The 25,735-nt window shown below is 36.3% G+C and overlaps 1 protein-coding gene across 14 annotated transcripts in view; it reads left to right on the forward strand.

The window, feature by feature from the left end:
- The window catches only part of NAALADL2 (N-acetylated alpha-linked acidic dipeptidase like 2), a 411,612-nt gene that overhangs the window by 346,153 nt on the left and 39,724 nt on the right, over positions 1-25,735 (forward strand). For all 14 annotated transcript variants that reach the window (XR_016469794.1, XR_016469793.1, XR_016469789.1 and 11 more), the window contains one exon: positions 9,094-9,189. Coding sequence is in view for 3 of the 14 variants with exons in the window: in XM_090147729.1 (XP_090003855.1) it covers positions 9,094-9,189 (96 nt within the window). In the remaining 11 variants the exon portion in view is untranslated. The remainder of the gene's footprint in view (positions 1-9,093; positions 9,190-25,735) is intronic.

Raw genomic sequence — 25,735 nt, forward strand, 5'->3', positions numbered from 1 at the left:
CAGATTTTAAAGGTATTTTGTTCTGCTTAGTGCTTTCTCTTTATCTTTCTAACATGGTTTTCTCCTTCATACTATGACAAATTTTTGCAGTGTCAATGAATTACAGATATAGACACCTCCTCATGCATCTGTAGTCCTCTGTGGGTAATAGCTTTAGACTGGCATAACTTGATAGTGGTGGCTCTGCAGGTGAATTCAGCAACCCAAATAGACTTGTTTCCCAGTCTGTTTTTGAAGGTAAGCACTGCTTCCTTTCTGTTTTATTGTCTAGACATTGCATGTTTGTGTGTCCCCCTCAGGCTGCTGCAATTCTGCTCTTTGTGCTGTTGAATTACAAAAAGGCAGAAAGAGTGAAACAGGTTAATAGCTAGTGGAAGAGATCCAGCATATAAATGTGAATGGGCAGCAGATTATATTCTCAGTCCTGATTCTTTGATCTCTATAAAGAAATAAACAACTTTCTCTTGACTTTCATCTTTTTTTTTTTTATTTTTATTTTTATTTATTTTTTTTTTTTTATTTGCTTTGCTGAGTTTGGGACTCATGGCATCGTTTGATCGTTTGACTATTGTGTTTATACTGTTTGACCTAACTGCACAAATTGCCAAAGGATTTTTTTTCCTCACTGCTTTCCTTCTATTTTTCCTAAGTGTCTCTTACTTCTGTGCTGTACTGAATTGGAAGTACAAATATTGTGTAGTGAAGGTGGGCGAACTTATCCTAAATGTTTACAATATTGACAAATATTGACAAGTCAAACTGATAAAGTTTTTCCAGACTGAGCATTACTGCCGAGTCAAGAAAGCTCCACTGGATGTTTATACTGCACAAACACTGCATTTTACTTTCAAAAACAAACAAACCAAAACAAAACCACACAAATCTGCAGAGATCTATGGACTATTCATCAGAGAGGGATACTAAGACTAATGATATACGTATTAGTTATATATGATATATAATGATATAAGTAACAGTCAAGAAAACAGGAATATTGTTACTGTATTGTTATTGTAGATGCAGCATTGTCCTAGTATGGTAAGCAAAACTTCTTGTATTTACAACAGAACTATTTCCATTACTTTTATTTTTATCTTATATATTTTATTTTTAATGGCGGCAAAAAAGAACTCTAAAATAAGTTTAAGTACAGATTCTGGTTTACTTTAAATAACCAGAAGTGCTGGATTTTTATTCGTGATTTTAAATGGTTTGGGTGAAAGTTGATAAATGAATTGGATGTATGATATAGGACGCTACATATGGAGTGGCAAATACAGAGCCTTTAGAAGGTGAAGTATGCTATCCGATTTATTGGTAGAGGGCAGATAAGATGAGTTAGGAATAGTGGTCTAATAAATCAGGACTGAATTTGAATGCAAACGTTCATCGTATATAAGCAAGAGCAAGCCAAGTTTGGAGTTCTTAGATTTTTCTTTCTGCATTTTTAGATCCACGTTTAATCAATTCATTAATCAATTAATTACTGTCAGGAGACCTGAGGGCAGCAAGAAATCGGGTTCAAATTAAAAAGAGAAGGAGGCAATTTGTTTTGAGATTGAAAGTTGAATGTTCAATCGAAGTTTAATCAGAAGTGACCCATTATTTGAAAAGTGGAACATCAACGTCTTTCTAATTTCACAGAATGCTTCATTAAATGAGTACTGAAAAGATGAGGTTAACTGATCATTCCAGAAGGAATATGAGACAAATGGGATTTTTGGAAGCTAGCTTCTAAATGGCTGTTATACTCATTCATTTTTCTTCTGAAGAGTGAAACCAGAAATTTTATACTGGGAATCCAAGAATTATTGCTACTCTCCTGTCTACCTATTGCATTATAAAAATATAGCTTAAAATCAGAAGAGAAAACATTCTTGATCCTTTTGGATTGTTCTGTGTACCTACAGAACAATTTGCAGAAGTTGGCAGGTAGCCAAGAGAAAATTTTCAATTGCAGAATTGACTGCCCAAATTTTAGAGTGTCTCACAGTGGTTCGACGTGGTGTGAACATGTACCTTGATTTCTTGCTCATCTTTGCTTGTTTATTTTGTGTTCCTTTAAAAGGCAGCAGTTAAAATGAGGTGTAGTACTAAAGGCTTCCTGCTGACCTTGCCCAGCTGCTGTGGGCTCCACAAGGTTGTCCGGAGTCTTTGTAAGGAGGGTTAATTGCTCAGTGGCTTCCAGAGGAGGAACCAACCTGGGAGAGCTCTCCAGAGCATAGATACAGCAAATGGAGGAGAGGACTAGTGTGAAAGGAATACAGTAATAAAAATCAAAGGAATTCCCAAACCTTTAATTGCTGAAGGGACTGATCAGACAAGCAAAGAGAATAGTCATAGCCTGGAGAAGACAAATGGGGAAAAAGAAATTGTTATCTTGGAGTTACAAGCAGGGACTGTGCTACAAAAATCTTCTTCCTTAACCCTATCTAAATCTCCCCTCTTTTAATTTCTAACCAATTCTCCTTGACCTATCACAACAGACTACTTAAAGACAGACTGCTGAAGAGTATGTCTGCTTCATTCTGATAGGCTCACTTTGTATAGCAAAGTGCCACTATCTGGTTTCCCCATAGCCTTCTCTTCTCCAGGATGAACTCTCTCAGCCTGTTGTCATAGGAAGAAACTAAAAATAACATCCTGTGTAGGGAAACAAGAGACAAATGTTATTTACAAAACTTTTTTTTTTTTTTTTTTTTTTTACTTTTTGACAATGACTATTACTCTGAATTCTGTTCTCAAAAAACCTAGCTTTGAACAAAAATAAAGTTTCTCTCTCTATTTGCTTCCAGGAATATAGCAAGACTGATCCACATCAGAGCTCCAGTTTGCTTGGGGTTCAATCACGCCACTTGCCTGTAAAATTCAAATACTTATCACCTAGTATTTCTTTCTATTTAAATTGTGCAAAAGGAGTAAGACCTCCTGCTTCATGAACAAAAAATAGTAAAACTTTCAAGAGCTCCAGTAGATTTCATAACACGTGAAGACAGGCATGTGAACTGAATAAATAATGAAAGAGTCACTTCCTCATTAGTGGAAAGGAAGAAACTTTACATAGTACTTAAAATTCTGTATATTCACAAATCGTGTTTTGCTACATCTTCAGGAACGAAATTTTATTTAGATGTTGACAGTGGTTCTCTTGATTGGTCTCAAAGTCATAGTCAAAGTCATGTATTTCTGTCTGCATTTGTGCTCAGGGAACATAGTAGTCCAGAAAAATGGCAGTTTAGGTAAAATACTGGTAACAGAAAAAGACTTTAGCTCTTTTTCTTTCCAATAATGTTAAGTAATGAAACCAAATTCTGTCAAACATCAAAACAGGCTTTCCTCTAGATAATGAAGAACATAGCTAGTTCTGATATTTTTTCCTCTTTCCGTTAAATATGTTGTATCTAAGTAATTAATTAAGAAGTATTTTAAAAACATCCAAAAGTTAATTGTTCTGTTTCCATTGCTGTGTGACAGCACAGCGAATGTTTTGAATTCATTTCTATCAGTCATACAGTAACTGGTTGGTGTTCTGCATCATTTTCAGCGTGGTAGCATCTTGTTTCTGTAACTTTGCTTAAGCGTGGAAAAGCTTTGATAGATGATTTATGGTAGATGTTGATAATCAGAGATGTTGTGTCACCAAAGAGGAATATGGGCAGTTTCTCCTTTGTCTCTGGTAGTTATGGGTGTCGTGCGCCTCCAATTTGTGCTGCCATTTTACAGGCTTGTTGTAATATTCTTACAAGTGTGTGTTTCTATAAACTGTTTGTCCTGCAGAATAAAAGTAGGACAGTTTTTTATGTGAGGTTTGGAAATCAAGTTGTTATTTAATTATGTGGACGATACCACTCCAATTAAAGCTTGCCCTAAATACTTCGACAAAAGTTATTGGAAAGTGAGCTGTGCAGGCAAGCATATGTAGGTATTTATTTTAAAAATTGATAAATATGAGTAAAATACTGTTCTTTTCATTAGAGAGAACTGCTGGTCACTTGGAAGTCACAAGTTCACCAGAGGAAGGTCATGCGTGACCAATCTGGTGGCCTTTTATGTTGGAGTGACGGCATCGGTGGACAAGGGAAAGGCGACCGATGTCATTTACCTGGACTTGAGCAAGGCCTTTGATATGGTCCCCCACCACATTCTTATCTCCAAATTGGAGAGATTTGGATTTGATGGGTGGACCACTCGATGGATAAGAAACTGGTTGAAAGGCCGCAGACAGAGGGTGGTCATCAATGGCTCTATGTCCAGGTGGAGGCTGGTAATGAGTGGCGTCCCCCAGGGGTCTGTCTTGGGACCAGTGCTCTTTAACATCTTTATCAATGACATCGATGACGGAATCGAGTGCACCCTCAGCAAGTTTGCTGATGACACCAAGCTGAGTGGTGTGGTTGACACGGTTGAAGGAAGGGATGCCATTCAGAGGGACCTCGAGAGGCTAGAAAGGTGGGCCTGGGTGAACCTGATGAGGTTCAACACGGCAAAGTGCAGAGTTTTGCACTTGGGCTGGAGGAATCCCAGGCATCCCTACAGACTGGAAGGAGCGGTCCTTGAGAGCAGCCCTGTGGAGAAGGATCTGGGGATCTTGATGGATGAAAAACTTAACATGAGCCAGCAGTGTGCCCTTATGGCTCGGAAGGCAAATGGGATCCTGTGCTCCATCAAAAGAGGGGTGGCCAGCAGGGACAGGGAGGTAATTGTTCCCCTCTACTCTGCTCTTCTGAGGTCCCATCTGGAATACTGCGTCCAAGTGTGGAGCCCCCAATACAAAAAAGACAGGGAGCTGTTGGAGAGGGTCCAGAGGAGGGACACGAAGATGATCAGGGGACTGGAGCACTTCCCCTGTGAGGACAGGCTGAGGGAGCTGGGCTTGTTCAGCCTGGAGAAAAGAAGGCTGCGGGGTGACCTCATTGCAGCATTTCAATACCTAAAGGGAGCCTACAGAGGGGAGGGGAATCAACTCTCTGAAAGGGTAGATAACTGCAGGATGAGGGGAAATGGTTTTAAGTTGAGGGAGGGGAGATTTAGGTTGGACATCAGAGGGAAATTCTTTACAGAGAGAGTGGTGAGGTGCTGGAACAGCTGCCCAGAGAGGCTGTGGATGCCCCATCCCTGGAAGTGTTCAAGGCCAGGTTGGATGGGGCCCTGGGCAGCCTGGTCTAGCATTAAATGAGGAGGTTGGTGGCCCTGCATGTGGCAGGGGGGTTGGAGTTTCATGATCCTTGAGGTCCCTTCCAACCCTGGCCATTCTGTGATTCTGTGATTATTAGTTTTTCTACTCTTCTTATTGGTGATGCTACTATATGGATAATCAGTCATTTTTTGTCAAGTATTCTTCCCTATTTGTAAAAGATCAAAGAAATAGTTGAACTTAATATAATGAATAAATTATTAGTCTGATTAGTGTATGTGATATCAAAACAAGAATAGTCATCAGAGCCACTGATAAACTTTAGGAGCTGCTGTGAATTTCACCCTTGTGCTTTTCTTGAATTGACAGTGCACTGGAATCCTGAGGATTCCTTTCTTGGTAACAACAGACAAGGAGAAGATATTCACATGTAGGAAAGGAGAGCAGTGAACATGTTGGTAAACATATAAAATTCCCAAGTGAAGGAAAAATTCTTGTCTTGTGCATGGTTTCTGTAAGGAGCAGCCTGCTTATGGCATGGTTATGAGCATTAAATCATTCAGTCTTTGAAAGATAAAGATGCTTGAGTTCATCCCATCTAAATTAGATACTTTGTGAAGGCACCTAAATTGAGAAGATGGGCATGAATATATACTTTCAGTGCTTTTGTCTCTCACTATTGAATGTGGTAAGAACATAGCACTACTAGAAATCCTAACCTGTACTGCTCAGGTGTGTGTCTGGGGTATGGCAGAATAAAAGCAGATGAAGTGTTCTCCTGCAGTACGTGCATCTGGTCCTCCTCTTTTAGATTCCAAAGAAAGAACATTTGTCTAGATGCAGCGTTGGCCTCATCTCATATAGCAGTCAGTAAGATACTTAAGAAAGAATATAAATAATGTAACTTTCTCCAAGTTATTAATTACAATTATGCAAATGATGATGAACAGAATTAGCACCACTGTAGCAGGAAGAGAATCTTCCTCAACCTCCCTTCAGTCAAATGACATGGCTCTGTAAACTAGTACACATGCTTAAAACAGATGAATAGGTGTAATGAAATAAACTTAAGTATGTATTTTATCTTTATAATGAGTGACTTTATGGATCCTCTCTCTGAGATCTTCCCTTCCTTCTGAAGGGGAGACGACTTCACTTATTATTCTGATATTTCTGTGACAGTTATACAACACCTAGATGCACAACTGAATGCAAAATTTTTTATGAATGAGGGCTAATTATATACTTTTATGAATTTTGTAACAAAGTGGTGGAAGCTTATGACCAGAAATAATTCTCTACAAATGCATGGAAATACTGATATAATATTCATCATATAGATGTTAACCTGTAGAAAAAAATTAACAAGAAAAGTTACCAGCCATGTAACTACTACTTTTGAGACCTACCTGTCTCTGAGTTTTCCTGAACATGCCTGTGAGACTATTCCAATGTCTAAGTAGGCTGTAAGTAGTAGTGCTAGAGTTGGATTTGAGCATGTGTAGGGAACTAGGCCTAAACTGAGTGGCTTTGAGTGCAGCATATTGCACTGCTAATCTGATTGTAGTGTATTTATGTCCCATGCTAGTTTGGACAGACGGCCAACAGTGCTGTGCCAGTGTAGTGCCCCAAACTAGCTCTAGGAGACTATCTCATGGTATATTGCATATATACAAATACAATTCTGATTAAGTGGATGTGTATCATATACTACCCCTTCATCCCCCATGGGTACATGAGTGTAATATACCTTGCTCATATGTTCTCTACTTGTTTGTATTGACAGTGAGGTATTTTTGGAGTGTAAGGATAAAAGCTTTTGAAGGATCAGTATATATCAAGAGAGGGAAACTGAAGAAATGGTAGCCTAGTAGATATGAGAAGCTGGTATTTGAGAAAGATTTGCTTTCAGAACCTTGTCAATACTGCCAAACAATCTGGAGGAAAATAAGCCAGAAAAATTGTTCATCTTGAATACAGAACCAAGAGTTTCTCTGAATTTTATTCGGGATTCAATCTGAAAAGACTACAGATGTTTTCCAAAATAATTTTTACAGAGATGTAATGATGATATTTATGATTTAGATATTTCCATACCAGGGATGCTGTCAACTTACTACTTCTATTACTATTTTGTAAATATACTCACAGAACATAAAAATTACTCGCAGACTTGGGGGGAACATTTGTTTGGTTTGACGTAGAGCTTCAGAACCAGTTAGGGTAGTATGGTTAGGTTGCAGTTGGATTTGATGATCTTTGAGGTCTTTTCCAACCTAAGCAATATTCTATTGTATTCTACAAATCTTGCAAAATATAGTCCTTTCACAAGTCACATGGTTTTGCTACATAACCTTTCTTAATGAATGTATTTTCTCATATTCTTATTATTGTCCCTGTGCAGAAAAAAAACATCACTAAAAGATGCTTGCAAATAAAAGATCAAGGGCAGAGCTAACTTAATCTGAAACTGAATATGGAAGCTGATACTTTCCTGGGAAATTCTGTCAGGGCTGTCTGACAAAGATTATTTCCATAGAGCTCAGATGTGAAGACATATAAAAGAAGTACATTAATGAGAGGCTTGCAGTCCTTTTGCATTCCCAGTTGTATACATCTGCTAAGCTATTATGATATTCTGTGTTGCACGAGTTGTACACTAAATGCAAAATCTAATAAAGGACCTTGGAATATTCTAGTTAAACAGGATAATGCTATATTTGTGTTCTGACAAATCAAAACCCAGAATAAGATTCACAAAAGATTTAGGCCTTCTGATAGGAGATACGTAATATCATGATGTTGAATTGAGTTGCCTTGTGCTAACCAGAACTTGGCACAGGGCTTTCTTGAAGTGATCTTTTAGTCCTCTTCAGAATACAGGTAAATGAAACAGAGTATTCTAAGTATTCTTGTGTCTAAGTATTTAAGTACTTTTATTTTTGAAGAGTATGTATTTCTTAGAACTACCTGTAGTTGAAAGTTTTTAGAATGGCATGATAGCCGTGCACTGACATATCCTTCTGCTTGTTACTGAAGTAACTCTGGCTATAGTTTCTGTGTTTTTGTACTAGACTCATTGCTGTTGGTAAGCGCGTTGAAAATATGCTTACCAAATAAATGGAGCATATGGTCCAATCAAGGGATTACACAGACTGGTTTCCTAGCTGTTATAGCCATGACTAGAGGTTCCCCTTATCTACAAGCACTTAACAAAAGTAAGCATAATTTTAGAATGTGTTTCAGAGGAGCAATGGGGGTGTACAAAAATATTTTTCTTTCTAGTTTTGTTTCTGAACTGTTATACCAAGTTCACAAACATGGATTGATGAGATTTATAAATCTCAATTTAGGCACCTGTGTACGTTTGAGACCTATGTTTTATTTGGTATGTTTTTGCTTTTTCCAGTCCACACCTGGATATCAATTTATCATTTCCTTATGTCAGCAAATATGCAACCTGCTTGCTTTCTTTCTTACTGTATGAGAAGAGGCAAGCACTTTGTAGAAATAATATTAAAGAGCGGTTAACCTAGGGGGTATAATTGTAGGGAACTGACCATGTTACGTAGATGATATTACTGTACACAGAAGTAGGATGTTCACAAAAGATAAAAGTGTGTTCTTTGGTTATTGTGTTTATATTTCCTCTGAAGACTAAATCCTGCCTCATTCAAGTTAGGTGGTTTGTTTTTTCCCTCTAGGCAAAATTCTTTGCTGGTTTAGGAAGCTTGATTACAAAGACAACTGCAGTTGCAGAAACAGTCTTAAAACTTAGGGGGGATTTGCCTCTTTCAGGGACTTGGAATCAGTTAATTGGATGAGTAAAATAAATGCTATTAGTTACCAAAACTTAAGAACAATTGGAAGAGTTTTGAAACTCTGAACAAAATTCAATAAGCATTAGGAGGAAGAAATGGATGTTGAATGCTAAATGCTTTCTGATTTCTTTCTCACAGAATTCTAGCTTTCTCTCTGAAGCACTTTTTCCCATGCACGCGACAAGAACTGAAGAGCTGGATCCCTCCTTCAAACTGCACGAGAACATTGCAAAGGTAAAAGAAATTGAGTGATCTCATTTCCATGTACTTTCTTTCACAGAGATAAATTATGGTTTGTGAATATAGACAGTTTTGAAAGATGACCCAGTGTTGTTTTCATGTTACTACTCGTTTTGCAGTAAAAAGTGTTGGAGGATTTTTCATTGAGATTCACCTTCTGAATGTTCTCTACTGTAAAACTGGTTTATCTGAATGATCAAAAGAGCTTTTGTGTCTGCTTCATTTAATGTGATTTGGTTGTATTTGTCATTGTTCACATTAAGCTTGTCATTGGCATGAATGCAAGGCATTAAGCGTTGATGGTGGGAAGTAGCAAGTTTGTTGCTGTCAGTTTTGACAGTAAAGAAGGTTCTGAGGGCATCTTCACCTGCACACACTTGATTTTATGATGTCAGTGTTCTCACACGGGAGGAGGAGATTTGCAATCCTGAAGATTGGTTCTGGAGATTGGTCTACAGAGGGGTTATCCCCAAACTCAATGTATTTTGACTCATCTCTCATTGCTCTATTATAGTACTACCTCTTTTTTATTTATTCATACAAGCAAAACCACTCCTTGCTCTAAAGCACTTTTTCTTCACTGTGTCCACTCAGCAAGCCCTGATTCTGCAAAGATACGTGTCTGTAAATGAAGTCTCCTTCAGGAATTCATTCACTTGCACTCAAACTGCCTATAAACCTATTTAGACCTAACAAACTGATTTCTTTGTTTATTTGGAGCTACTTCTTTTGGAAGAGCAGCTGCTGTTGAAACCTTTCTTTTGGCAACACAAAAATAAATTCTCAAAGATCAGCAATATGGAAATATAGCATGTAGGCAGATGAGCAGCTCTGGCAAAATAGTTACTAGCGTTTCATTGTGGTGAAGAACCAAGACTTTAACTGCACTAGTAGCATGTTATAGTGACATCTTAAGTGGGATTTACAGATCTTGAAATCTGAAGAGTGTTTTGTAGTGCCTATATTGAGTATTAAAGTGGAGGAATGTTTGCCTGGGTGGCAGGGAATGAACACAGACCAGGAGAAGTCGGTTGAGACACATACTCATAGAAATATGTGCTAACTTCCAACAAGTTTTTTCAGTGTTATTCAGCACTCTACTTCAGTGTTCCACAGTAACTATTTAACTGTAGGTATTAATGATAAGTCTGAAAATACTTGGGTGTTATGAAATATGCTCACTGGAGTAGTCTAATCATGCTCCAGGATTACGCAGTTCTGAAAGCTTTAATGGCAGTTCCCTAACAGGGAGTGCCCTTGGAGCCACTTACCTGATAACAGACTTGGAATAGCAATAACCTTTTATTGATTTTTACTTTGGCAGACACCAAAGTATTGAAAGATATGCCAGAAGTGACATAATTGTTTTCATAATAAGTTATGGGTGCTGACAGATGACTCTTGAGAAAATTATTAGTGATCCTAACTATTCTACACTTTGATTATAGAGCTGTGTAAAGTAGAACTAACTACTATAATGCAATTAACTTACAGACTTCACATAAAATGGCAATAATGAGCAATATTTTCATTTGTAGAGGAAATACCTTTTGTGTGTGTGTAATATACTGTAGCAGTTCCATTTGTATGTTTTTTTTTTTTCTAAATAAGCACTTCCAAAAATATGGCAGACATTCTTTTCTTGAAGCAAATGGAATAGAAAACACTAAATTTTTGTTTGGTGAATGAAATTCGTTTTAATCAAGAAAATCATAGAATTGCAAGGTTGGAAGCGAGCTGCAAGATAGTCTAGTCCAACCATCCTCCCATTACCATTGCTGCCACAAGCGTCTAAACCGTATCTCATAGCTCCTCATCCAGACTCTTCTTGAACACTGCCAGGGACGGCGACTCCACCACCTCCCTGGGCAGCCACGCCAGTGCCTTACCACCATCTGAGAGAAAAAGTTCTTCCTTATGTCTAACCTAAACCTCCTCTGGTACAACTTGCAGCCATTTCCTCGGATCCTGTTTGTTGCCTGGGAGAAGAGGCGAAACCCTTCCTCATCACAACCTCCCTTCAGGAAGTTGTAGAGTGCAATAAGTCTCCTCTGAACCTCCTCTTCTCCAGACTAAACAATCCCAGTTCCCTCAGCTGCTCCTCATAAGACTTGTGCTCCAGACCTCTCACCAGTTTCGTTGCCCTTCTCAGGACCTCGGGGTTTTTTTTGTAGTGAGGGGCCCAAAACTGAACACAGTACTCAAGATGCGGCCTCACCAGTGCTGAGTAAAAAGGGATGATCACCTCCCTGCTCCTGCTGGCAGCACTATTTCTCATGCAGGCCAGGATGCCGCTGGCCCTCTTGGCCACCTGGGCACACTGTTGGCTCATGATCAGCTGAGAACATGTACAGCACGGAATCTGTGATATAAGGAATTCTCTAACAGATCATACTCCTTTTTTCTTTTAAAGCATGAGAGGGATATATATATTCCCATTTACTCATATAGTGCCATTAATTATCTAAGACAAGTGAAAAGAATACCCATTCATATTTGGTATACAGTGATTTCTGTATCTTCAGTAGTTCTTGTCTACATTATTGCTGTAAGTCAATTTTTGTGGTTTGATGCATGCTACCTCTGCTAAATATTTGGGTTGGGAATTCCATCTCATTTTAATGCAATAGTGTCTGTGAATGAGCTCTTTTTTTGTATGCTTCTGTACTGAAAAAGTTACAAGTAGCTGTGTGTATATATATATATTATATATATATATAACTTTTATGCAATATTTCCATAAATTATTGAAATAGTAAGTTTATTGAACAGAAGATAACATCCAAATTAATATGAAAGAGGGAAAACCCTACAATTCCAAAGACTGTTAGTGCCTATTTTGAATCAATACAAAAATGATATGGAGAAAAGTAATAATGCTATTTGTTGCCAGAATTTAAAAACAAAACAAAATATTGTAGTCAACCAGCTTGAAACTTCTTTGCATTTCACTGAAGCATCTGTTGTATTTTTGGCAGGGATGTAATCTTTGTAATATCAAGGTGGAAACAATTCACCAACCATGTACAGCACATCTACATTGCAAAATTTTACCAGAAATGTTTCTTCCAGCAGATTATTACTGGCATAGCTACTTCAGTAAAGTACGTTCACATTCATGTGTTGTTCCCACTACAAATCACCTTTTTTGCTATCAGATTACTCTTTGAAGAAGCTGTGTGGCATTGTGCTTATGCATCCCAGTGGCCTCTCCTTCAGTGCAGCTGTGCATCTGGATTTCAATTGACATCTTCCTTTTTCATTTAAAAATTTCCTTGATGTAGAACTACTGTAGAATTTGGCAGAGTGGTTCATGATTTCCAAACAGCAGAGACAGAATATTATTTCAGAGCTACAGCAGATGTATCAAAATGCTGGTATGGTGCATACAGAATGAACCTGAAATATTCAGATAGCAGAAGTCCAGTACACCCGAGTTGCATATCCAAACCAACACCAGTGAACCACATGGCAGCCTGCCCCTGCATGGCTGTGTAGTGTGCAAACTGGAAGTTTTTGTTCTCTCATGAAAATGAGATGTTTTGGAGTACCAATTTCCACAGATAACTTATCCAGTTAACTTTCTACAGTGATTTGTTCCTTTTGATGTCATTTTTAAAATTCCTATTTTAATTGAGTCTGCCAGACTTTCACATCAGCTATCAGTCTCTCTAACATTATTCCTCTGAAGACAGGAGTTATGCACCAACCAACATTAGTATTGCTTTTTTAAAGATAAATTATGCTATGATTTCATACTTGTAAAACAAATTTCCAGAGCCTCTAGCAAGCAAACAGGAGTGCAGATGGGTAAGTGAGAGAGATGGTGAATGAAGCCAACATGCAGGAGGGGCAGTTTGGGCTGTGTGAAGTGATACCAGGCTGGAGAGCCAGATTAATATCCATATTGAAGGAAATCTGCAATTGATAATTTTTAGATTTAACATTTGACCTTGCTTTGAAGAATTCAGAATAGTCTGCAATATCACTTGGATTGTATGCCACATGTAAAACCATCTGGAAATTGTTGGTTTTTTTATCTGAGAAATTGCAGGATAACTTGGTTCATGTCTTGATTTTTCTGTTTGTCCTCCCACAGCTGGGAGCAGTTTGTGATATTTCAGTAGATCCCATCTGCCTTAAGGTGATATAATACTAAGAGGCAAATTTTATTAGTAAAATTTGTTAACATAGGTGCAGCATAATGCTCCAATTGCCAGATGGTCTCTCCATAACTTAGATTACTTGTTTTGTTGAATAGCCTCTCATAGACTGGTCTGAAGCATCTTACTGGTATTTTGTGGTTTAATGGCATCTGAGATGTGCAAAGCAGAACTGTTGTTTGTGGTGACAGTCTTACTGCATTTGCACAAAACCAAACTTGTCTGAATTTTTCTGTAAAAAAAAGCAGTAAAAAAGCACAGTAATATTTCACAGAAATGGTTTTATTTAGCACGTGTTCTCTTAAGCACACAAGTGAGAGTTTTTATTTTACCCTTAGCCTTCTTGCATGAAAGAACATCTAATCCAGTTCAAGCAGAGGGTAAATACAAACCTGCTGAAAACTCCCATCTGACAATGTGTATTTTATTCTGTTATTCTGTAGTTATTGCGAACAGCAGGGAAAAAAAAGCAAGAAAAAAAAGAAGTGAGAGAAAGCCTGGTGATATAAACTTTCTCTGTAACTTTGCGGGTGCTATATGAGCTGTAGTGAACAAGCAACAGCATTCAAAGAAAAAAAAAAAAATGGGAATTTTTTCAGCATTAAATGTGAAAGAGGAGACTTTGCAGTGGAAGACATGAGGTGTCTGACAGACATTCGCACTGTGCTGGGCCAAACAATATATTCCCTGTGTGTTCTAGTCTAGTTATGGCAGATATGCTTGGAATTTTCCAGTAGTTGTTTGGTCTTAAAAGCAAATAGCCTCAAGGATTCTTGCACTTTATACTTGAACTCTGGTGGATATAAACTAGTTAAAAAAAATGAGTTGTAATTGCAGAACCCTTGATAAAGATTTGATGAGCCATCTTCATTGGCCATCACAAATTTGTTGGCTCAGTCATAAATTAAAAACATCAACACAACATTTTCCACATCTTTCCCACTAATGACTCCTTCAAAATGGTGGAAGCATTACCGGACAGAACTAATTCATTTTCCCTTTATGCCATTTATTTGTCATGTTATGCAAGGATGCCATGATTAGAGTATTCCAAGACTGGTTTTCTTTCTAAAATTTCTCGAGAATTTTTACTCCAAATTGTGGCAATCAGACTAAACAAAAAAATTAAAAAGGTAAGAAAGAGAGGAAGCATTGTTTAATCCACAGTTTATGTGAGAGAAGAAAGGATGCCACGGGCCAAAAATGGTACTCAAAATAATGGAGCAATTATTTCATCTCCTCTTGTAAATTCAGCATAAATTCGTAGAATCAGCCTAACACAGTAGACAAACACTGGGGCATAGTTCAACACTGAAGCTAAATTTCTGGAGTTGATATTTAGCATCTGTGTTTGATATTTGTTGGAATTTCAACTGCTAGGAGTGACCAGATGGACAGTTCAGTACTAAGTATACAGGCCTTGTGTCTGTGTTAGTGAGACTTAGCTGGCTTGGAAAGAAGTTACATTGCCTATGGCAATGCTTTCATTTCCAGTGCTGTCTTTTGCTTATGCTGAGATTTGTAATCCAATTGCATCTCTGGCTGGTTACTGTGTGCCAGACTCAGTGACAGCCTCAGAATAGACTGTAATGGCAGATGTCATTTTTTTTCTTATTTTTTATTTGTATTTTTTTCTGCTGGTTGATAATCATGAATTTACAAAGAAGCCACTGCACCTTTATTGCATGACTAATGATAGTTTTCTGTTTAGTCCAGTAGTAGCTTTGTACTGAGAGATGGGAAAACATATTTTACATTCATTGTTCTTACTTCAGAAACATAAGTTTGGTATGAGAGATAATGAATAACTGGACATATGCATGCATTTTGTAAGGAATATCAATACAATTCTGTATTCAGCCATGAAATCCAACAATATCTGAAGCAAGCTACTCTAGTAGAAACATGCCTGGGGTTATCTGAATTTTCTCCTATGTTTCCCACTGTCCTATTTTTCATGCATTTAGTTACTGAATTAATCAGAGTATCATTTTATTAATTCATTTTTAGCAGCAGTACTACCATAGGTGTTTGCTACTAGTTCACAAATACTTCAGCTGTCAAAGATTAATTCTTTAGGTTTTGCATACATGTAGTGAATGTTGTCTGTGTCTAGGAAATGTGAGCTTTTCTCAAAACAAAAAACTAACCTCCTACTGCTGTAGTTCCTAGTCATTTGGATACTCTAGAATGAGTTTTTCTGTTGTAGTGGCAAACTGTTCATCTCTTTTCTCTCTTCCCTGACCAAAATGAATATCAGTGCTTATGTATCATACAGCATATAAATAGATTTTAATTAATTATAGCTTATATTATGATCTTGTATAAAACTCTGTCTTCTGAGGGAAGCTATGATCGTATTTAACAGAAATGTCAAATCAGAATTCTTTTCCCAGAGTATCCCTCTTAACACATTAGGTTTCATCTAACACTAACGTAGTAATAACTTCCTTTTTTAATAAGACTTAATATCATCCAATTTGCATATGGCTGAGTATGAGGTAAAGTCAGGGAACTTAAGTATCTGCTTAAGTGCTTTTTCACAAGAGATGCTTGAATTCTGTTCATTAATTATTTGGCTTTACAAAGAACCTTCAGAAATACTTGGGGAAACACAGCTGCTATAATTTTTTTTTTTTTTTTTTAGTTCATTTTAGCTTTGAATTCACACCAGTAACTTCCTTTGATCTACTTATTACTGACATTTTGTCTCTTGTTTTGATTTTTTGTGACATAACTTGCAACGCATCGGAGCTTTACAAGCTGTAATTTGCTTCATGAGCTCAGTCCTGTATTCAAAATGAACTTTTCAAGAGTTTGTTTTCTGTTAAGGAACTTTAAAATGTCAGATTACTCTGGAGGCTTATTCCTATCCTACAGTGTTTTAAGTCTTGTCTTTAAATGTCATTACCTAGCTTAGCATCTAACAGCTGAGCTCTGCTGGAATTGTCCTCTTTGTGCTGAGCATTTCCTGGAATTGTGGCCATCTGAACAGGGGAAGAAAATGTCTGCACAGTGGACAGAAAGAGTTGTCCTGGAAGATAGCTCTTAAGAACTCACCCATTGTGATCTGAGTCTGGGAATAGCAGCAGGAAACTAGTAAAAATAAAACACAAACTTAAGTCAGAATAAAAAATGTGCTCTTCAGCATTGGAGCCTGTAACAAGAGCTGCTTACCAGAGCAGTCCATTTGGAATGTGAAGTCTTCATTGCATGTTCACTGTGAAAATCTGATTCCATTGGCAGATTACCCAAATTGCTTCTTGTATTCTGGTTGCATATGAAAATCCTGATGTGCTTAGTAGAAGTCTTAATGATGTTTTTGTAACATAATTCAGTCTAAGAAAATGCACTTTGATCTTCTTCTTTGTTTTCTTTTATTCTGTCTCCAAAATGTTGATATGCAACTCTTTAAATCAAATAACTGAAAAGCGTAGAATTCTGTATTTACTAATAGTTCTCCTTGAATGAATTATAGCAAAATTAATGTGAATAAAACCTTGTCTCTTAAAAGACAATTGAACAATGCAAACTGATTTTGTAGAAGTCTAAAAGCTGTGAGACAAAACAAATAAACAGGGAAAAAAATATGCCAAATCAAGAAAGAATATAAAATAAAGGTATTACAAAACTCCAGGAAGAACATCTTGCTTATTGATCTGCTTTTGTTAGGAGTGTGGTCAATTACAATAAAAAATACTGCCAGTTTGCTGACAGGCTGGCATTAAAGCAGCTGAGATTAGACCAGTTAATGTTAAACTAAGGATAGGTGACTAGAGCTGTAAATTAGAACTGTAAAATGGATTCAGATATAATCCTTTCTGTTCCCATTTTGAGTCCAGAGACAGGATCCCATGTGCATGAGATCTAGGAGGCCAATAGCACTAATCACCTTGTCTGCCAACATTTCCTTGGGACAGGGCAGGGTACAATTTTTAGCAATCTAACCATCAAAACAAAACAGTATAGCAGATGCACTTTTTATTCAGAAAGTTTTTTCAATATTCTACAAGACAAAAGTAACACGCATACCTGTTCTTTTTTTTCATGTAATGTTTCGGCAGTTGTAACATCTGTTGATAGAAATACAGTTAAAAAACTTTATTTTAAAGTATTTTGAATCTAAGTACAAATGCTATCTTTATTTCAACAGATGGAACAAGCACTGAGTTGGCAAAATATTCTGTCTGCTGGCTTAATTGAGCTATGTATAGACATGGACACTTCAAAATCAAATAGTTGTATCAAAAAATAGTCCAGTTATTTATATTTTTGTAGGTTTATCGTTATATTTTAAATGTAATAGGAATATATTTATATATATCCAGAAATATATCCAGAAATCCAGAAAAGTGGAATTTTGTAGCCCAACATGTTTACAATTGTACAGTTTACAAACTGACAGACATTTTATCACATTTTTTTGTAACATGCAAGGCAACAAACAAAAAAAAATTCCTGGGCTTCAGCTCAAATTGTAATACTTTGCTGTTCTAAGGATTTTGTTGCTTTTTCTTCTAGAAAAAAATGGCTTTAGAACACAAAGCTGAAAACTGCACAAAAAATATTTTTTTCTCTGTGAGTTGTTTCATTGCTAAATCATTTTGAAGAATGTAATTTGAAATAAGATAGTTGCATCTGTCTAGGTGCCGGGCTGTGTTAATTTTTCAGATTTCCCTGATTATTCCTCTCTGCCAGATAAATGGATATGATGTAAACAGATGAGCCCAGATCTAATTTCCATTATAGTACTAGTCCAGATTACTTCAGTGGAGTTCACTCTGGCTTCAATCAATATATGAGCCAATGGTCTACATGAGTAGTGCATATAAAGGAAAATATTTGTCAGATTTTAAGCTATTCACAAAGTGTGTAAGCCTATAAGTGCAGATGTACTCTCAGACTTTCAGGTGCAAAATGAGGGGCAGCAGCTGCAAGCATGATGCATTATATTTCCAAACAAAATCTATAGTTTATTCCATTTTGTGACTATAAGATCTATTTGAAAATTGAGTTATGATCTGTATTCTGCATCCCATCAGGAATCAGCCAGTACTTTGCCATATTGACACTGCTATGCTTGAAAAAAGAATTTAGCCCCCATGCTGAAAAGAAAATGGAGATATGCTTTGAAGACAGAAGAGTAATGCTTCTCTTATTTATGCATCTGGAAATCTTGATTAAGCTCAGTGGAATCAGTGCTCTGCTACAAAAGTTCCAGGTATTATAAAATAGCATAATTAATTGAATCAACATAAAATGAGGGGAACATTTCTATTTTTATCTTCTTTATTTTTACGTGAAATATGGAGAGCACTCCCTTGTGTCTGCAGCACTTATGCTCAGCATGCTGTGACCTTTGGTTGTTGGATTTTATTCTGTGGCAAGGAGGAAAGGATTCGGCAAATGAGTTTTTGAACAGAAACTCTGTATGTAATAAAAAGAATTATATAAACTAAATTTAAACCTAATATATGTAAGTGCTCAGAGAAGGTTGTAACCTAGGTAAAATTATTAGTTACACATCTCGTTTTTAAGATTATTTATTTGTCTTAATGTGGAAGAATACTACTGGGATTTAAATTTTCATTTGGATTTTTCCCATTGTTTCAGAATTTTTTTATTTGTTTATTTAATGTGAAGATATGTTTGCCTCCCTCTGGCTTTGATATATCACATTTACTACACACTCCCTTTCTGTCCCTATCCCTTCCTGTCACCTATATTCCATCAAATTCTGAGCTGTTCTCAAATCTTAGCACCTGCTATTGGAATTGGATTTTTCAAAAGACTTGAAACTAATGCAATACCGAGTAGAAAGTATCCATCAGTTCTGTTCTGCTGACTTTAATGGCTTCACGTCTGACTGGAATGTTATCGTTTGGTTTTGTGGTTGGTTTTGCTTTGGGTGTTTCTTTGGGTTTTGGCTCTCAAATCTGAGCCGTACAAGGTTTAGGGCCTGCATAAGGATGGTGGCAAGAAGCACATGTGGTGAATAATGTAGAAGCAGTTATTTCAGCAGCAGCCTAATTTTTTATAGACTTTGAAAGTTAAACCAAAAGAGTGTAGAAATTTGTCCATGGAAAATTCATTCTTTACGTACAGGCTTGAGTCTTTTATCTGCTTAAAAATACGTACCATAAATTAAAATGAGTAATTTCTGGGGTTTGTTATTAATTTTATTGCAGAAGATTTGTAGAAGAATCATAGTTAAGTTTGGGAAATAATAACAAGTTGCGATTTTCTACATAACTAAGAGTGCACTGTGGCTGGAGTGTGATTTATTCTAAACTTTGAAGGAAGACAAGAGAAACAAATTACATAAACTTTATGGAACTCATAACTAAATCTGGTCTACAGGAACTCTATGCAAATTCTGATTGGAATTTAAAAAACCTAATTATGAGTTAATGCATAAGAGCTGTATTTTATTTTTGATGCAAATGGCTGAGTACTAAAATTCTGATTTATAAATGAATGTAGTGGTTGTACGCATGTAGTGCAATGAAAAAATGTCTAAATCAAAAATTTTCTTTACTATTTACTCTTAAGATTTGCATTTATATTATGGTCTTTTTAAATCTGTTCCAGAGCTTGTAAATATGCTTAGGATCAGTGTATCCATTTGGAAAAGATTTGCTGAAAATCTATGGGTTATACATCACTTTATTCTTAAGGAAGTGTACATTTTAGTGAGATGCCTAAAAATATTTCCCCATTTTAAAATGTTGGCGGTTTTTGTGATGAACTAATGAAAAGCAAACTATGAGAAGGCAGATTTGCATCTCCCAATTTTATTAGGCAACCGTGTTGTTTATTTACAACTAATAGACTGGTTTCATAATCCAGCTTTATGTGTTGTTTTGTACCTAAAGAAAAATTAGTTCCTATGCTTACTGTTTAAGAGAGCTCTGCTTCAGAGTTAAATCAAACCACAAATATGGTAAAGCGTGAACTGAGGAAGCATTTGCTGTTTATTCGGTCTCTAGTAGTTTTGTCATGTTACTCATTTTTTGCAAACTATTTTCCTCACACCCAGTTATGGTTATATGATTGCAGCTTAACTGGTGAAATTTTATATATAAATGAAGTGAATTAGTACCATATTCTTAACAGAAAGCTCAAAAATGTATTGTTGTGACAGGAACTGCACTGCCAGCTAATCATCAATAGCCATTTCTTTTCTGACAGATGAAACAAAGAGATTTCTGTATATAACCATATAAGGTTTTGCCTTTTTCTATTTCGTGTAGTCAAGAAGAGGACTGTCCTCAGGAAGACACTGTTTATGCCTGTGTTCTGCTATGCTTTTTCCCTCAAACTTTTCAAAGTCTGAAAAGAGTGGAGATGAGTTTTAAACCTCCTTTATGACGTCTTATGATTTCCAGGCTAGGATATCCCAGCACACTGTGCCTGATAATTGCTCTGTTCTTTACCTGCCTTTCCATATCCCCTGGGACAATCTTCTCCATAACTTTTCCATTGACTGATGTTAAAATCAGGTCTATACTTTCTTGAATCTTCTCTTGCCCTTGTTATACATGGGTGGATTTTCGGTAAATTATCGAGAATGTCCCAGCTATAATGTCTACTAACTCCCTCAGTACTTTGAGTTGAATCCCGTTGAGCCCCATGGACTTACAAATGTTCAGCTGATGCAGCTGGTCCCAAGAGGTGGCCAACAGGTATGTCTCGGAATCGGAGACTCAATAAAATATGCTGTTTAGTCTAGCAAGCATCACAAATACAGTGAAAACATAGATGAAAGAAAGTGAATAAGAAGAGTATATCTTTAACATATGACTGGAAAGAAAGCAGTAAATTTGTATATAAATGAACGTAGCCTGCAGAAGAATCAGATAAATCACTGGAATTTGGGAATTTTAATAATCCTCACATAGCCAAGTGAAGAAATGCTTTAAGATTGAATGTCAGGCCCTGTTCTCCCTGGCCATTTCAAATTTGAATACAATTCATCTTTTGTGAAACTGTGATCCAAATGAAAGCACTTCTCAGCTAGCAAAATAGCACAGGAAGAGAAATACATGTTGGAATCACTGACTGAACATCTTTAAATAGTGCAGTTTAATTCCAGGCTAATTGCAGGGTGAGGTCAGGCCTTTACATAAATATAGTCTGTTTTAGTGATGGATAAATGAGCCACGGAAAATTCTGTGTTATCTGATATATATTATATTCTTCTGAACTTAATGTTCCAGCCAGTGTGATCCTTTTGATTGACATATCTAAGGAAAAGTTTAAGGTTTTTTCTTCCTTTTTTCTTGAGATAAACTGAACAAACTTGTAGCTGACAGGAGCCTCACATGAGATCCTAATGAGGCAAAGAGAACGCAATGTTTCTTTCTGTGCTATGAAGAAATAAAACTGTAAGGACATTGTATCATGATTTCCAAAATACATAAAGATTCAAAGTTTTGCTTGTAACTCAACAGATATTTTGCATAATTTGGAGGATGGCATGCTGAATATTGAGGATATCAATTAATATCAAAATTAGTCTGTCACCTCACTTTCTATTCAAAGCTGTGAATCTTTAATTTGCATTCCCTTTCTCTTACCAGGAGAAATCTCACAGGACAAAGGGGAGCTCTTCTGGAACTTTTTCTACTTATTTCCTAAGTGTTTATGCTTAGAGAAAGTGTGTTAGAGATTCTTGTTCAAGTACTTTCCTAAGACAGCTTGCCTTAGAAATCTGTATGTTCTAAATGTTTTGTTTACATCATTGCATTTGAAGTAGGCTATCATCTTAAATTAGTAAGTTTTTATTTGCTGTTCCAAAGAGAACTGTTATGTCAGTCAAAACCACATAGAGATTACTGAATGTGATAAAATAATTTAAGTAAAGTAGATATTAAATGGATGTTGTTAGAAACCAATTTACCAAAAAAAAAAAAAAAACACAGAATTAAGAATTTACTTGAAATCTTTAAAACATCCTTCACCATAAAGCTTCAAGAATTCTTCATTTTTATGTTTGCTTGTTTCTGTACATAATAATAATAATTTCATCTCAATTTCCCATTATGTCTTATTATATTTACCTGGCAATACAGCATTGGTATGGCTGTTAGTTATATGATTAAAAACATCCATACATTTCTTTCAAAGGCTCGGATTGTTTTTGTGAAAATTGAATCGCTCCTGCTTATATCTACACTTTTGAAGGGACATAGCTCCTTACAGAAATGCTGCTGTGTTCTTCTGTGCTGAGTTACAGTTAAACAAAGTAACTTGTGAAACACCATCACAGCAAAAAAGAAGACCATGATAGCATTTGTCTTAATTATTAACTTTCAACCTCCTCGACATTAGCACCAAACCCTCTAAAAATGCATTCATCTCTACAGAGCGTATCCAAGCAAGATAAGGCTTGTGACTCGCTCTACATGAGTTACTTGTTTGAGCACCTTTTCAATATAGCTGTGAAAATAATATGGAATGGGAAATAAAGTGACAATATCAGAGCATCCAGTTTTGTAGTACGGACCATGTTTCCATGGACCAGATCGCCAGCGATTGAACACTGGGCTTGAATGAGTTTATACGCAGTATGTAAGCTATTTTAATACATTTATAAAGCTGAAAGACGTCAGGATTTTTGCATATTGACAGGTAGTATATGTGCAATATTATTTTTATTACAATGAGACACAGATCTTGATAACAAACTGTTAGTCATACCATGGTAGCTGTCTGAAGATATCAGCTGTCCCGGTGTGCTATTTACACAGAAACATTTTGAACACCTATATCATTTGTAAGAATAGCAAATCCGGAAGCTTTAATTGGCTCTGCTTATTATTGCATTTTTATGAAGATTGTTATCTATTTTAAACAATAGTAGGTTATCTTAGGGATTTTAGCAGCCATTGAGGTGCTTGGGTTAGAAACCAAATCGAAAAAGTGGGAAACACAAAAATGTAAACGATTTTCCTTACTGCATCTGATTTAATAACTTTGTTCTGGTTACGGTTCAGACTGTGTGCTTTTACTTTGCTGTAGCATTTTGAAAGCACAAAAAGAAGCAGAAATAATTAAAAAAAAAATCATGATATTCTTGGAAACCAAGAATTCAACTGTCTTGATTCTATGGAGACATGTTGTTCACCAGCCCAATAGTTGTTCAAGGGATAAGTTTGCTACACAGTAAGGGAATGTTCAATAAATCCAGAATGCTGGTTGGTAGTTGTTGGGTTTTTGTTTGTTTTTTTTTGCTTTTTTTTTTTTTTTTTTTTTCCAGAAGTCTGTCAAAAAACACGTATTTAAAAGCCCAGAGTGTCCTTCTCTATTTGCTGCAATTTTCATGGTGTTACTATGGCAAACGTAATTCTGTTTCTGTTTGGCACTTGTTCTCTCCTTGTCTCAGTTACTACTAAATCTTACGTGTGATTTTGAGATAATTATAAGCATATGTAAAATGAAAAATGTGTTTCATTCAGTGCAAGATATATATGTGTTCAGTATATCACTCTGACTTACACTACCAAAATATGTTTCATTTCAATAAAAGCATTCATGTCTTGTAGATTTCAACTTGAATTGGTGCACTGATGTGAATCATAGAAATAGAGCTGGTCTTCTGAGAATATTGTAGGAAGAAAAAAATCTTTGCCTCAAAATGTATTTTTCATTTGTCCTAAATTTTTAGTATCTCATTGACAGCTATTTATATTGTTAGACTTTCTATTGTACTTGTGAAAAATGGGATTTGAGGAAAAGTCTTAAATCTCTAGTACTTTTAGAAGGCAAAGATGTAATTGACCAAAGTAACTCTATCACAGCCATTGCTTCTCTAAAATACTAGTCTCTAATCCTTGCCACCGTTCACTTGCAGGATACACAGCCCATACAGACTCAGTAAGCGAGTCACAATTATGCATGAATTGAACTGAAATCAGTACACTTGTTATATGAGACTGAGATGAGTGTCCAGGTTTAATTCATGTTTGACAAATGCGGCAATATGGAACTTCAGGTGTTACAATCCGGTTGTATTGTCCTTGTATCTTTAAATTGCTTACCTCACAGTACCTCATACTGACTCTAAAAACACTGAAAATAAAAATTGCATTGCAAAATCTATTCATTTAAAGTACTTATGTAGGGCTCTTTGGTTGCTCTTAGGAATGCTTTATAAGCAGAACACCGGTAATCAAGAAGCTGCTAACAAGCAGTTGACATATTCTCATTCCTATTTTTTTTTTCCAACTTTTGTGTTGTCTCATGTAATTTTTTAAAGTTTTGTAAATGCCATTCAGTTAGAGAACTGAAATATATAATACCTTGCATAGTCTTATGCTCATCTTCATTAGCATGCACATTATTACACTGTTTGCAAGTTATGTTCCAGAGACTCACATACATAACAGCAATTCAATCTGTATCCTCAGCTTAATTTTTAAAAAGCAGTTTTAGTGGGGCATACGTATAAGGGAACCTACCTCCAGAATCTCTGTTGCAAGAGATTGTTAGAGATTGTTTTAATTTAATTTCTCTGCCCACAGCATAAAGATTTTTTTCGTCAGAATATAGGTCTTGTGACACATTGAGGTATTTCAGTCTCACATTTTGATTTAATTTTAAGAAACAAGATGGAGAGGGAATTCAGTGGCACCTAAGTCCACAAGAGGCATGTCCAGCAGGAGGAGACATGTCCAATAGGAAGGACTTGTGCCACTTGATAAACTGTTCAATATTCCCAAATGGCTGCTCACAAACCTTTTTCTTTCTGTTATTTGACAAAAACTTTTTCCTTAATTATTTACTTAACTTTTGATTGTTTCTTTAATTCTTGGAAACTTTTCTACAACCAGTGCGTTCTTACTTTCTTTGGTAAAAGAACCCTTTATTTTGAGATCAGAGGATTCTGATATATGTTAGGACTTCAATTACAAACTACTGAATGATAACTGAATGAATAGAGCTAAGGCACTTTTAGACTAGCAGAACTGACAATTACATATGCTTCCTTTCCGTGACTTGTAGTGTAGCGTTTTTTATTATTGTTGTTAAATATGACTATTATTCCTAGTGAAGATTTATGATTGCTAACAGCTGCTTGGCTCTTTTCAATGTAATATACCACACAAATAATGCTCTCTGCTTTTACAGTATAAGGTCTCTCTTTGCCCCCTCTTTTGCAAATGGCAGTTGTTACTAGAATAGAATAAGAAGAAAAGGCAATAAGCTCTAGTAAAGATATCTACTTAAGCCTCTGTCTCAGATACCTGTGCTTTTTGTAGAGAGAAATGCTTGAGGTCTTGAGATAGAAATGAAAACTATCTGTATTTTTTAAAATCCTTCTTTGGGGGACAGCTCTGCATTCTGATCAGTCCCTCACCACAGAAATGCCTTAC

The sequence above is a fragment of the Phasianus colchicus genome, chromosome 10, assembly GCF_987193195.1.
Source record: "Phasianus colchicus chromosome 10, bPhaCol1.hap1.1, whole genome shotgun sequence".
NCBI lineage: Eukaryota > Metazoa > Chordata > Aves > Galliformes > Phasianidae > Phasianus > Phasianus colchicus.